The sequence below is a fragment of the Myxocyprinus asiaticus genome, chromosome 5 (genome assembly GCF_019703515.2).
Source record: "Myxocyprinus asiaticus isolate MX2 ecotype Aquarium Trade chromosome 5, UBuf_Myxa_2, whole genome shotgun sequence".
NCBI classification, from domain to species: Eukaryota; Metazoa; Chordata; class Actinopteri; order Cypriniformes; family Catostomidae; genus Myxocyprinus; species Myxocyprinus asiaticus.
This window is the reverse complement of record NC_059348.1, coordinates 44,418,842-44,431,110: the sequence shown is the minus strand read 5'-3', so window position 1 is coordinate 44,431,110 and position 12,269 is coordinate 44,418,842. Positions and strand designations below refer to the sequence as shown.

At 40.5% G+C, this 12,269-nt stretch overlaps 1 protein-coding gene across 4 annotated transcripts in view; it reads left to right on the top strand.

Annotated features, from left to right (window-relative positions):
- Nucleotides 1-12,269, top strand: part of LOC127440422 (single-stranded DNA-binding protein 3-like) — a 126,634-nt gene that overhangs the window by 43,727 nt on the left and 70,638 nt on the right. For all 4 annotated transcript variants that reach the window (XM_051696972.1, XM_051696971.1, XM_051696977.1 and 1 more), the window contains one exon: nucleotides 7,239-7,323. In XM_051696972.1, the coding sequence (XP_051552932.1) occupies nucleotides 7,239-7,323 (85 nt within the window). The remainder of the gene's footprint in view (nucleotides 1-7,238; nucleotides 7,324-12,269) is intronic.

Sequence of the window (12,269 nt, the reverse complement as noted above, 5' to 3'; positions counted from 1 at the left end):
CATTCCTTCGACGATAAACACGAGTCCGACCATCACCCCTGGTGAGACAAAACCGCGACTCGTCAGTGAAGAGCACTTTTTGCCAGTCCTGTCTGGTCCAGAGAAGGTGGGTTTGTGCCCATAGGTGACATTGTTGCCGGCGATGTCTGGTAAGGACCTGCCTTACAACAGGCCTACAAGTCCTCAGTCCAGCTTCTCTCAGCCTATTGCGGAGCACTATACAACAAGATAGCGCCGCGGATGGCCGCCTCGGTGTGTAGCTCTTCAGTTCTTTTGTTGTTTTTGTTTGTTTGTCCTGTGTTTAGTAATATATTTCCAGTCAGTTTTACCAGGGACGAACTGCTGAACATTCGGCAGCATATACCAGACAACCTTTTTCCGGTTTTTGAATATTCTGACGATTTTCTGGACATTTTAGTTGGAGGCGTGGCTGTGTTGTTTAAACACGCTATGAGACGCAGGCGAGGGAGACAAGCAGGCGCGCTGGACAGCGCTGCCGAGTATTCATCTAGCGAATCTCCGCTCTCTTCCTAACAAAACGGACGAACTACATCTCCTCACCGACACAAACAAGGACTTTTCAAACTCTACTGCCTTGTGCTTCACAGAAACCTGCTGAGTGAAGCCATTCCGGACAGCGCGTTACATCTGCCGGGCTTTCAGCTGTTCAGAGCGGAGTTAACGGGGAAAACGAGAGGCGGTGGAACATGCTTTTAGCAACGTTAAAGAGGATGTGCTGTCCTAATTTGGAAGCGCTCTTTATTAACTGTAAGCCTTTCTACTCGCCGCGGGAGTTTTCCTCGTTTATTCTGGTGAGTGTGTATATCGCGCCAAACGCGTGTGTGAACACAGCGCTGCAACAGCTGACTGATCAAATCACAGACACAGAACAACAATACCCGTACTCAGTTATTATTGTTCTTGGGGATTTTAACAAAGCAAATCTCACACGTGAACTGTCCAAATACAAACAGCACATTACATGCCCCACCAGAGACAGGAACATACTAGATCATTGCTACAAAACAATAAAGGATGCGTATTGCTCTGTTCCTAGAGCAGCTTTGGGACTCTCTGACCACTGTCTGGTTCATCTTCTTCCAACTTACTGGCAGAAATTAAAATCAACCAAGCCAGTAGTAAGGACAGTAAAGAGATGGACCAATGAAGCAGAGCGGGAACTACAAGCCTGCTTCGATTGCATGGATTGGAGTGTTTTTGAGGCTGCAGACACCAATCTGGATGGGCTCACAGATACTGTTACATCATATATCAGTTTCTGTGAGGATATGTGCATTCCTACTAGGACTTATTTAAAGTTCAACAATGACAAACCATGGTTTACAGCAGAGCACAGGCAGCTTTGTCAGGCCAAAGAGGATGCTTACAGGGGTGGGGATAAAGTCTTGTACAATCAGGCCAGGAACACACTGAACAAGGAAATCAGAGTGGCTAAAAGAAGATACTCTGAGAAGCTGAAAAACAAGTTTTCATCTAACGACCCTGCATCAGGGTGGAGTGGCATGAAACAACTCACAAATTACAGGGCTCCTACCCCCAACCCTGTGGTGGACCAACAACTGGCTGATGACCTGAATGTGTTATACTGCAGATTTGAAAGGCCCAATCTCACACCCCACACCCGCTGTGACCTTCACTTCACACAAACACCAACACCTCCTGCAACCCTCCTCCTCCCCCCTCCTGCTACTCAACTTGCACTTAAGATCTGTGAAGATGATGTGAGCCGGGTCTTTCAGAAACAGAAGACGAGGAAAGCTTCAGGCCCAGATGGCATCTCACCAGCGTGTCTTCGATCCTGTGCTAACCAGCTGGCCCCCATGTTCACACAGATTTTCAATAGATCACCGGAGCAGTGTGAAGTCCCATGCTGCTTCAAACGTTCAATCATTATTCCTGTCCCAAAGAAACCAAAAAATCACAGGACTTAATGACTACAGACCTGTCGCCCTGACGTCTGTGGTCATGAAATCATTTGAGAGACTGGTGTTGGCCCACCTGAAGAACATTACTGGACCCTTTCTAGATCCCCTTCAATTTGCTTATCGAGCAAACAGGTCTGTGGATGATGCAGTCAACATGGGATTGCATCATATCCTGCAATATCTGGACAGACCAGGGACATATGCAAGGATCCTTTTTGTGGACTTCAGTTCAGCTTTCAACACCATAATCTCAGCTATACTCCAGAATAAATTACACCAACACTCTGTTCCCATGTCTATCTGTCAGTGGATTACCAGCTTTCTGATGGACAGGCAGCAGCTTGTGAGACAGGAGAAACTCACTTCCAGCACCTGCACAATCAGCACTGGTGCCCCCCAGGGATGTGTGCTCTCCCCACTACTCTTCTCCCTCTACACCAATGACTGCATCGCCAAGGACCCCTCTGTCAAGCTCCTGAAGTTTGCAGATGACACCACTGTCATCTGCCTCATCCGAGATGACGATGAGTCTGCATACAGAAGGGAGGTTGAACGGCTGGCTGTCTGGTGCAGTCAAAATCAAATAAAAATCAAATCACTTTTATTGTCACACAACCATATACACAAGTGCAATAGTGTGTGAAATTCTTGTGAAACAACCTTGAGCTGAACACGCTCAAAATGGTGGAGATGATTGTGGACTTTAGGAGGAACACCCCAACACTGACCCCCCTCACCATTCTAAACAGCACTGTGGCAGCAGTGGAATCATTCAGGTTCCTGGGCACTACCATCTCACAGGACCTGAAGTGGGAGACACACATTGACTCCATTGTGAAAAAGGCCCAGCAGAGGTTGTACTTCCTTCACCAGCTGAGGAAGTTCAACCTGTCACAGGCGCTGCTGATACAGTTCTACTCGGCAGTCATTGAGTCTGTCCTCTGCACTTCAATAACTGTCTGGTTTGGTTCAGCTACGAAATCAGACATCAGAAGACTACAAAGGACAGTTCGGACTGCTGAGAGGATTATTGGTTGCCCCCTGCCCCCCCTTCAAGAACTATACACTTCCAGAGTGAGGAAAAAGGCTGGAAAAATCACTCTGGACCCCACTCACTCTGCCCACTACCTTTTTGAACTCTTGCCTTCTGGCCAACGCTTCAGAGCTCTGAGCACCAGAACCGTCAGGCACAGGAACAGTTTTTCCCCTCAGGCTATCCATCTCATGAACAGTTAAATTGCCCCATTGAGCAATAACTATGTGCAATACACAGTTTAGTCTTTCTTATATTTATACAACACATCCAGCCTCTTCTGCCATCTCATTCCTCTGAAAAAATAAAAAAAATTTGTATTTGCACTGTACATAACAGATAACAGATAACAGATTTGTATTAGATTTGCACTACGTATGTGTATGTACATATGTGTATAATTATTTTTTATTTTTTATTATTATCTGTGTCTTGCTGCTGTTTTTGTATTGTTTTTGTATTGTTGTACATTGGAAGCTCTTGTCACCAAGACAAATTCCTTGTATGTGTAAGCATACTTGGCAGTAAAGCTGATTCTGATGGAGGGATTGTGCATTCCTGGTGTAACTCGGGCAGTTGTTGCCATCCTGTACCTGTCCCGCAGGTGTTATATTTGGATGTACTGATCCTGTGCAGGTGTTGTTACACGTTGTCTGCCACTGCGAGGATGATCAGCTGTCCTTCCTGTCTCCCTGTAGCGATGTCTTAAGTGTCTCACAGTGCGTACTTTGCAATTTATTGCCCTGGCTACATCTGCAGTCCTCATGCCTCCATGCAGCATGCCTAAGGCACATTCACGCAGATGAGCAGGGACCCAGGGCATCTTTCTTTTGGTGTTTTTCGGAGTCAGTAGAAAGGTCTTTTTAGTGACCTAAGTTTTTATAACTGTGACCTAAATTGCCTACCGTTTGTAAGCTGTTCCACAGGATGGACAGATGTTCCACAGGTGCATGTTCATTAATTGTTTATGGTTCATTGAACAAGCATGGAAAATATTGTTTAAACCCTTTTACAATAAAGATCTGTAAAGTTATTTGGATTTTTACAAAATTATCTTTAAAATACAGTGTCCTGAAAAAGGGACGTTTCTTTTTTTGCTGAGTTTACCAGTTGCGATGTTGCCAGATCTCGCAATAGAAACAAGCGACCTGTCCTGGAAAAACAAGCCTAAAATAAGCCACTTGCCGCTTCAAAATAAGCGAAAATAAGCAAAACAAAAAATGGTTGCCTGTGTTGTGGATTTATCAGCATAGAATCGAAACAAGCATACAGTTAATTAACAGTCAAGTATAATTTTAATTACAGATCTGCTTCTCAGACAAAACCCCGCAGCATCAAATATGTATTAATGCAACATATCTAATGATAATTAAATGGAGATGTACTACTTTTTACCTCTATTAGCCGTGCATGTACAGTATATGTAGTAATGATACATAGTTGTTAAAAAGGTCTTCATTCACATAATGCGAAATTCACAACGGGCAATTAGGCAAAGAAATGTGTGATGCAGTTTCCTTCAGGATCAAAGCACATGTTTTTTCGGACAACACAAAGTGGTGTAATTCCAAACATTTACTGTGATAAACCCTTTGGCCTTAGGTTTCATGAAAAAATGATCAGAACAAAAATTAAAAGGTTATAATCAGGTACCAGCATTGTAAAATAACGTTTTCACTCCGGAACAATTGAAAATGACCTTGTTCCCGTTTTTGGTTATGTTCTGCAAAACATTTCTTTCATTTTCGGTTCCATTTTTAGTCCCTGATAGTAACTAGCATTTTGGTGGAATCTAAGGTTCTCATTAAATTTTACCATGATAACTGGTCAAATGTACCACATTTATCATAGTTATCATGGTAAATGTAAGAACTGTTTTTTACAGTTTGTAATTTAGCATCAAGTGTTTATGGGTTATGCATTAATTATGTTTGTCATTTTGTTTAGGGAGTTTGGGATTGATCATTTATTCAGAAACAAGCAGCTATCCATTTTGGTGTCATTGGTACGTTATCCAGCCAGTTATCTGTGGTTTTAGATGTTTTTCCATACTGTTTCTCTTTCTCACTCCCTTCCTTTTTTTTTTTTCTCTCTCCGTCGATTTATTTCCTTCACTTCTCTCTCTTTCCATGTCTGTTTCTAGTTTCCTCTTCCCATTAATGTTCCCCACCCCCATTCACAAAGGGCCTCTCTCTCTCTCTCTCTCTCTCTCTCTCTCTCTCTCTCTCTCTCTCTCTCTCTCTCTCTCTTTCTCTCTCATTTGCTCTGCAAGTGTTCAGGAATGTTCTTTATCCTGGTAAATATTTGCAGGAAAAAAGCTCTATTGCACATACCAGATAGTTTCCCTGATTAACACAACAGCAATCATATCAACAGGTTTCCCAATGCTATGCTGACATATCACAAAACAGTTTCATCTAAAATATAAATATATACACTGGGGTCCAGTAGTCAGAGACCACATTGAAAATCTGGATTTCTTTTCTTTTCTTTTCTTTTCTTTTTCTTTTCTTTTCTTTTCTTTTATAGTTTAAACCTGGATTTTTTTAAATTATTTTTTTTGGTCAAACAAAGAACATTTAGGAGATGAAATCAAGATGGAAATATGAAGATTCTGCACTATTGCTTGGTCACTAATCAAATAAGCTGACCCTACTAAAGCCTTTGTACAATAGGTCGTATTTCCTTTCTTCCATTGAAGAACACAATGCTCTTAGGAACTTTCTCAAATCATGCTGGAATAACATGGATCATCAGGTTTTACACAAACTTGAAGAGTCCATGCTAGCTTGATTGCATGATGTCAATAAAGAAATTCTACCAGTCACTAACAAATTCTGACAATGATATTAAGTTTTTAAACTTTTCAAATTGTTAGCGCTCATTATATAAGTTGTATTAAAAATCTCTTAAATGAGAAAAATGCTAAATAGAAGCATTTTCACAAGGGATGTGCATGAATGATTGAATACTCGAGTACTTGTTCAGTTTTTATATTCGATTAGTAAAAACACAATTGCAATTTGATTTTCCTTTGTGCTTTTGCTTTCCGTGGGCAACAATGATACTGCCTTTCATCTAAATCTTGCCCTAACAACTCAATGCATTGGTTGGTGCTGTGGATGCATGAAGTTGTTAAAGTAATAGTTCAACCAAAAATAATTATTTAAAGTGATTATATTCCTTCAGAACATGTGGAATGTATATTTCTATATGTGAGTGCAAATGTTTTTTTATTTTATTTAGATGTTGTGTATACATATTGCTCATTTTTTCATTAGAAAAAATGTCTTCAAAGGTTGAAGGTTCAACTTAAATTCTAAATTTCAAATCGATTTCTAATTTTTTATGTGTTAAGAGTACTCGACTACAAAAATTGCTCTGATCCCTAATTTTCAAAAATGTTTGTATACTGTATATGTCACTTCACATTCTTGATGTAGCTTGTGTTGTTTGCTGCTCTCTCTCTCTCTCTCTCTCTCTCTCTCTCTCTCTATCTGCATGTCTATCTATCTATATGTCTATATTTTAGTGCAACACCCAGGCGTTTGTCGCATGGCAGCGGTCAGGCTTTAGTCTTACCGCTGGCGGGCCTTCTTTCGGGAGATTTTATAGGTTATCCATTAAATCGATATCTAAAGACCTGGAGTGATCTAATTTGAGCCAGTTAAACAGGTACTTAGTTTCAGTGCAGTAATTAAAATGCTATTTGGAAGCAAACCTTGTCCCCCCCCTCCAAACAGCCCTGCAGGACGTGAAGGCTCTTAATTGAGGAAATGCCTGGCCTAATTAATCTGTTACCTGCTGCTTGTGCCATGCGGGTGGGAGCATTTAAAAGAGTGTGAGTGGATCTATCTCACAGATGCTGCTCAAGTTTGATTGGACTTGTTTTTAACACAAGTGGCATTGTAGTAGTGTAACTTTCCTAAAGATTAATCAAGCTTAACTTCAAGATGATGTGTGTATTTTTTTCACTGTTAAAATTCCAGCTGAATGTGCAGAGACAACTATAAGTTAGACATGTGTTGCTTAATTTTCCCCAAAACTGTTGATTTGAGAATCCCAACCAATGTTGTGGTTTTGGGGTGGGACTAATTGTTTGGGTGACCAATCGCTGACAAGGGGAGTGTTCAGAAACCACATTGAAAACAGCCAACTACAAACTTCTAAAACATTACTTTTGCAATTCAGTTGGTGTTTGTATTCGTTTGTACATGCGTGATTTGTATTTAACTGTCCCATTCTGTTTCCTATTTCAGTGTATTCTGGGATTTGTACTGTGCCGCTCCAGACCGCCGTGAGACCTGCGAGCACTCCAGTGAGGCCAAGGCCTTCCATGACTATGTGAGTGACAAGCAGACTTGCCAGACTTTTTTGTTCAAGGTGGCCTGGGTGTGCCGGGCTGAGTCTCAACCTCTTGTACAATGGGAATACGAATGTGTGTATGATATGTTTTCTGTTGTAATCAGAAGACTGAATGACAGGTTTCTTACCAAAGCACCAGAGGATGCACCGTCCACCATTTTGAAGGCGCTCCATAAGCACATAGTGAAAGGTTAACTTGAGCTGAATAGAGAAGTTTTTCTTGAATTACTGGAATTATTTTAGATGTGGTGTGCATGTGTAGGGTGGTCCATATCATGTTTCTTCATATGTCCTTTTAAAAATGCACACAGAATGTAATTATGTACATTTGGACAATTAGTATGGGATGTGTTTACATTGTTGTTTTTTTAACACTGGGTTTCGCAGAGCAGCCGTACGGTGTCTCGACGAACACAGATTTGCGCTGCTTCTTTAATTTGCACTGACAGACATGTAATCTGATTAACATACTGAATGCTTAGCATCCACAGATGTAATATTTCAGTAACAGTGAAAGGCATAATGAAATGTCAGTTATTGTTGTTGTTGCCATAACGGAACACCCGTGGGTGAGAATCTGAGGGGGAATGAGAGACAGACTGCTCCGAACAGGTTGATGGAAAATGTATTAAATGTATTATACAAATGACATAAAATTATGGTCATGTAGGGGCTGTCAACTCTGTATAGTGCATATTTGTTCTATCCTAATGGCAACTCTTAGGGTGTGTTCACACTTGTAGTTTGGTTCTCTTGGTCTTGACCAAAAAAGAAAATGATACATTTAGTCCTGGTTTGCTTAGCGTTCACACTTGCATTTTTAACACCGAACCTAAAGATACAAAACAAAAGGCATAAGGATAAGGTCACAACCTGATTGGAGAGCTTTTATGATGTATATTTTGTGACGGAACTTGCCGAACATCCAAAACTATGCTTGCTGCTGGGCTAAATGCACTCATTGGATTTATGTATATATGGTGTAGTGATGGGTCACTCATGAACGATTTGTTCATTTTGAACTAATCTTTTATATGACTCAGAAGAACGAGTAGCCATAGAGAATGATTTGTTCATTTTGTTTTGGCCGCGCATGTGCATATCGCCACCTCCGTTCATTTGTTACGTGAAAACCGCATAGGCTCTGTACAGGAAACAGAAATGAGTAGTTCACCTTTCAACTCTTTTGGTCCGAGTCGTTCGTTCTTTTGCCACTTGACAGCCGTATATGCTATGCATTGCTCACACAGGAAACAGAAATGATTAGTTCACCTCTCGAGTCTTCTGGTCCGAGTCGTTCGTTCTTTTGTCACGAGACAGCCGTATACGCTATGCACATACAGCTGTCACGTGACAAAAGAACGAACGTCTCGGACAAGAAGATTCCAGAGGTGAACTAATAATTTCTGTTTCTCATTATTTGTCCTTGGCTGCATTATCAAATTTTCCTTATTGGGACTATAATCAAAGTTTGCGTAAGTAGACGTGTTGGGGGGGATTTGGCTATTGAAAATGTAACATTTTAATTTAATTCTGCTCAAATGAACGAAATGAATTGAATAAAGATTTGTTCATTTTGCTGAACGAGACTCAAAGATTCAAGTCAGTAAAATGATCTGGTCTTCCCATCACAAATATGATGGTATTTTTACCAGTTGAGAACAAACGAAGAGCTAATACAATGTGTAAAGGAGTCAAAACAGCACCAGGAATTCCTCCGTTGCACACACAAACAAAAATATGCTGCAAGGACGGCTGACGGCGGTTCTGACGCCTGTACAGAACTGTAATGGGCAACATAGCTCCTAGAAGAACCAGGTATGCTTGAGGTCAGTATTAAAGGCAAATTACTTCCTGTTATTGGTCTGTTTGGACGTCTTTAGTCCATGCTGCGTTCTTATATCAGTCGAACCGCACCAGAGTTCATTTGGAAGTGGACCGAGACTCACTATTCAGGGGGTCTCGGTCTGCTTGTTTTGTGGGCACCAAGGTTCGGATGGCAGTGTTCACACTTGTTCAAATGAACCGCACTAACACAGCAATCTCACCAGAGTTCGTTTTAATCTAACTAAACCTGCCAAGTGTGAACACACCCTTAGAAGTCCAGAGAAGTCTAAATCGAATCAAATTAAATTTTTGATATAATTGTGTAGTCGAGTACCCGATTACTCGTAAATCAAGTAAAATATAATATAATGTGCTGTGCCGGTGTTCATTGATTCAACATGTAAACTGTACACACACACTGGTCTGATCAGCTTCCAGGTTCACTTTGCATTTTAATTCCACCAATAAAATCAGATCCTTTTCCTTGGTTTGTTTGGATGACTCCAACAAGAACTGAAAATAAATGGAGTAGATTTAAATAAAAATCTAAGTATCGCCTTGTAATATAACTTTGCTTTTCTATAGAAGCACTGACTCTTTTCTTCTTCTCTCATCTAACGCCTTGATGACACTCGTATCCCCCAGTGGACTCAATTGTAACTGCTGAATTTTGGGTAGAGATTCAGAGGGGAAAGAGTGTAATTCAGCATTGCTCATGGCAGGCAAATGCACAAAGGATAATTAATTTGCGATATTCAAGTAGTGTTTTTTTATACTCTAGTAGCTGGTGCAGATGGAGTTCTGGATTACTCGGTTACGCGGTTAATTGTGTACCTCCCCAATTGCTTTGATTGAAACATGCATAGTTTTAATCTATTTGCTGTTATAACATGGGTTTTTGCTTAGTCAAAGTGTACATGACACAGTGCGTAATCGAATATTTTAAGGAAGGATATCAGCTGAAGATGTGACAGTAACGCCTGTTTTACACAGGATGCTGAAGCGGTGAGTGAGCCGAGCTAAAGTAGTACTTTCTTAAAAACTTTTGCAGCAGATTTGACTTAATATAGCTTAATACTATAGTCAGAAATATGCACAAACATTTAAGAGATAGCTCTTTGTTCAAACACCAGCCAAATCCTTAAAGTGTTGAGTACTTTCCTCACAAATAAGACACACTCCCAAACTTACCATCTGCAACAACAGTGGAGGTAACTGCATCCCATGCTTTTTCCTTTAATTAAACCTTATAAAAAGTAAGTTGAGTGTCACAGAGCACTATGTTTCTCGACAGTCTAGTGTCGTCCATAGTCAATAAAAGACTGAGGTAAGTTCTGAAATAACCGTCCACATGGGCTGTCGCGTTCATTTATTTACCACAGCTATTAGCACTTGGCTGTGTATGGGTATTGCTGTTAACCCTGTACACCTGCTCAATATTTAATAGTATATAATAGGCATTTTTATTTTGCTTAAGCATATGACTTGTAGTATAATGCAGTTTTAATGCACACAATACCGAAGCCAATTATGGTTCCATCAACATGCTGGACGAAGCCGAGCTTCAACTAAGTTATGTAGGTCTGTTAGTCCAACTTCGCAAAATTCTTATGATTTTAGTCGGGCCAAAGCTTTTGCATGACATTTTAAAAAGACAAATTATTGTTTTAGTCTGACTGTAATCAGACCTTTAAAGTGCATTAAAGAGTGTGTTTGGTATTGTTTGTCCTGCTTTGACAGAGGACCGTTCCATTGGCTGAACAGTAGATAAAAAGAGAATGTGATTTAGTAATTAACTGGATCAGGGTTGGTTCAGAGGCCCTGACCTCTTGTCTGTCTGTAGCTGAACTTGACTGGTGTCGTTTGAGAAGAGCACAGCAGAGAGGGCGTCATATACACAAACTCAGATATCTGCTCAGTGTCAAGAGTTAAGTCAACATCTGCAAGGAAAAAGAGCCCCAATTCGTTCCTCCAACCAACACCACACTGACTTGTAAAAATCAAACCAAATATTTGACTGAAATGTTTCCAGAGGAAATGTATCCCCCCTCTGGGAAATGATTTACAGTTTTGCTTATAGCTAATCACAAACGCCTCATGCATGTCAACGCTCATTGATCTTAAATGTATTGCTTGTTTAAGTGACTTGGTTAAACATAATTAAATATGAGCAGCCTTTTCATTAGAAGTGCAAATATTCTATTTTCCCAAACCAACAGATAATTTTGCTTTCTAATTCTGCCTTTGATATCCCTCATCTGCTTAAAGGGATAGTTGACCAAATAGCTTTCATGTAATTCTAAACTTGTATGACTTTTTTTTTGGTGGAACACAAAAGGAGATGTTTGGCAAAATATTAGCCTCAGTCACCATTTACTTTCACTGCATGTTTTTTTTTTCTGTACAATGAAAGAATGGTGACTGAGGCTGCCATTCTGCTGAACATCTCCTTTTTGTCTTCTCATTCTAGAGATTTGATTGGGCTGTGTATTGCAGCGTAAATCATCGTTTTAATCTAATGTCCAAAAAAATAAATGTGTGTGCATTTTTTTTTCTAAATGTTAATTTTGTCAACTCTAGAAGTACACTTGCATCTAGATGACTTCATTGCTAATAGACACGGACTTATACTTCACAAAACTCCAATTTTAATTGTATTGGCTCTTTAAAGCTGCTGTTTTCCTCTGTCTGCTGTGTGTGTGTGTGTGTGTGTGTGTGTGTGTGTGTGTGTGTGTGTGTGTCAGAGAGCTGCAGTATCATGTGTGTCTGTCTTGGCAAGGTTTTTGCGGCTACTAGGGTGTCCTTGAGTTCAGTGATTTATCATGTTCTTTTTTGATCCCATTGCTCCCTTGTTGGGTCACAGATCTGTTGAGGCCTGTACTGTTTGTGTGTTTGTCTTTAGTCTGTAGGCCTGCATTTCCCACACCTTCTGCTCTGAACCAAGTGAGGAATCCTCCTACAGTGTAGGGGAAGATAATGGAATATAAGAGTCTAATCCTGTAATCCCGGGAATGGTTGAGGGCTAATCCAGGGATTTTGTGGGATTGGTGTCTTGGCAATGGGGATGGAATTTCTGGAAGCAGTCTGGTTGTTCTTCA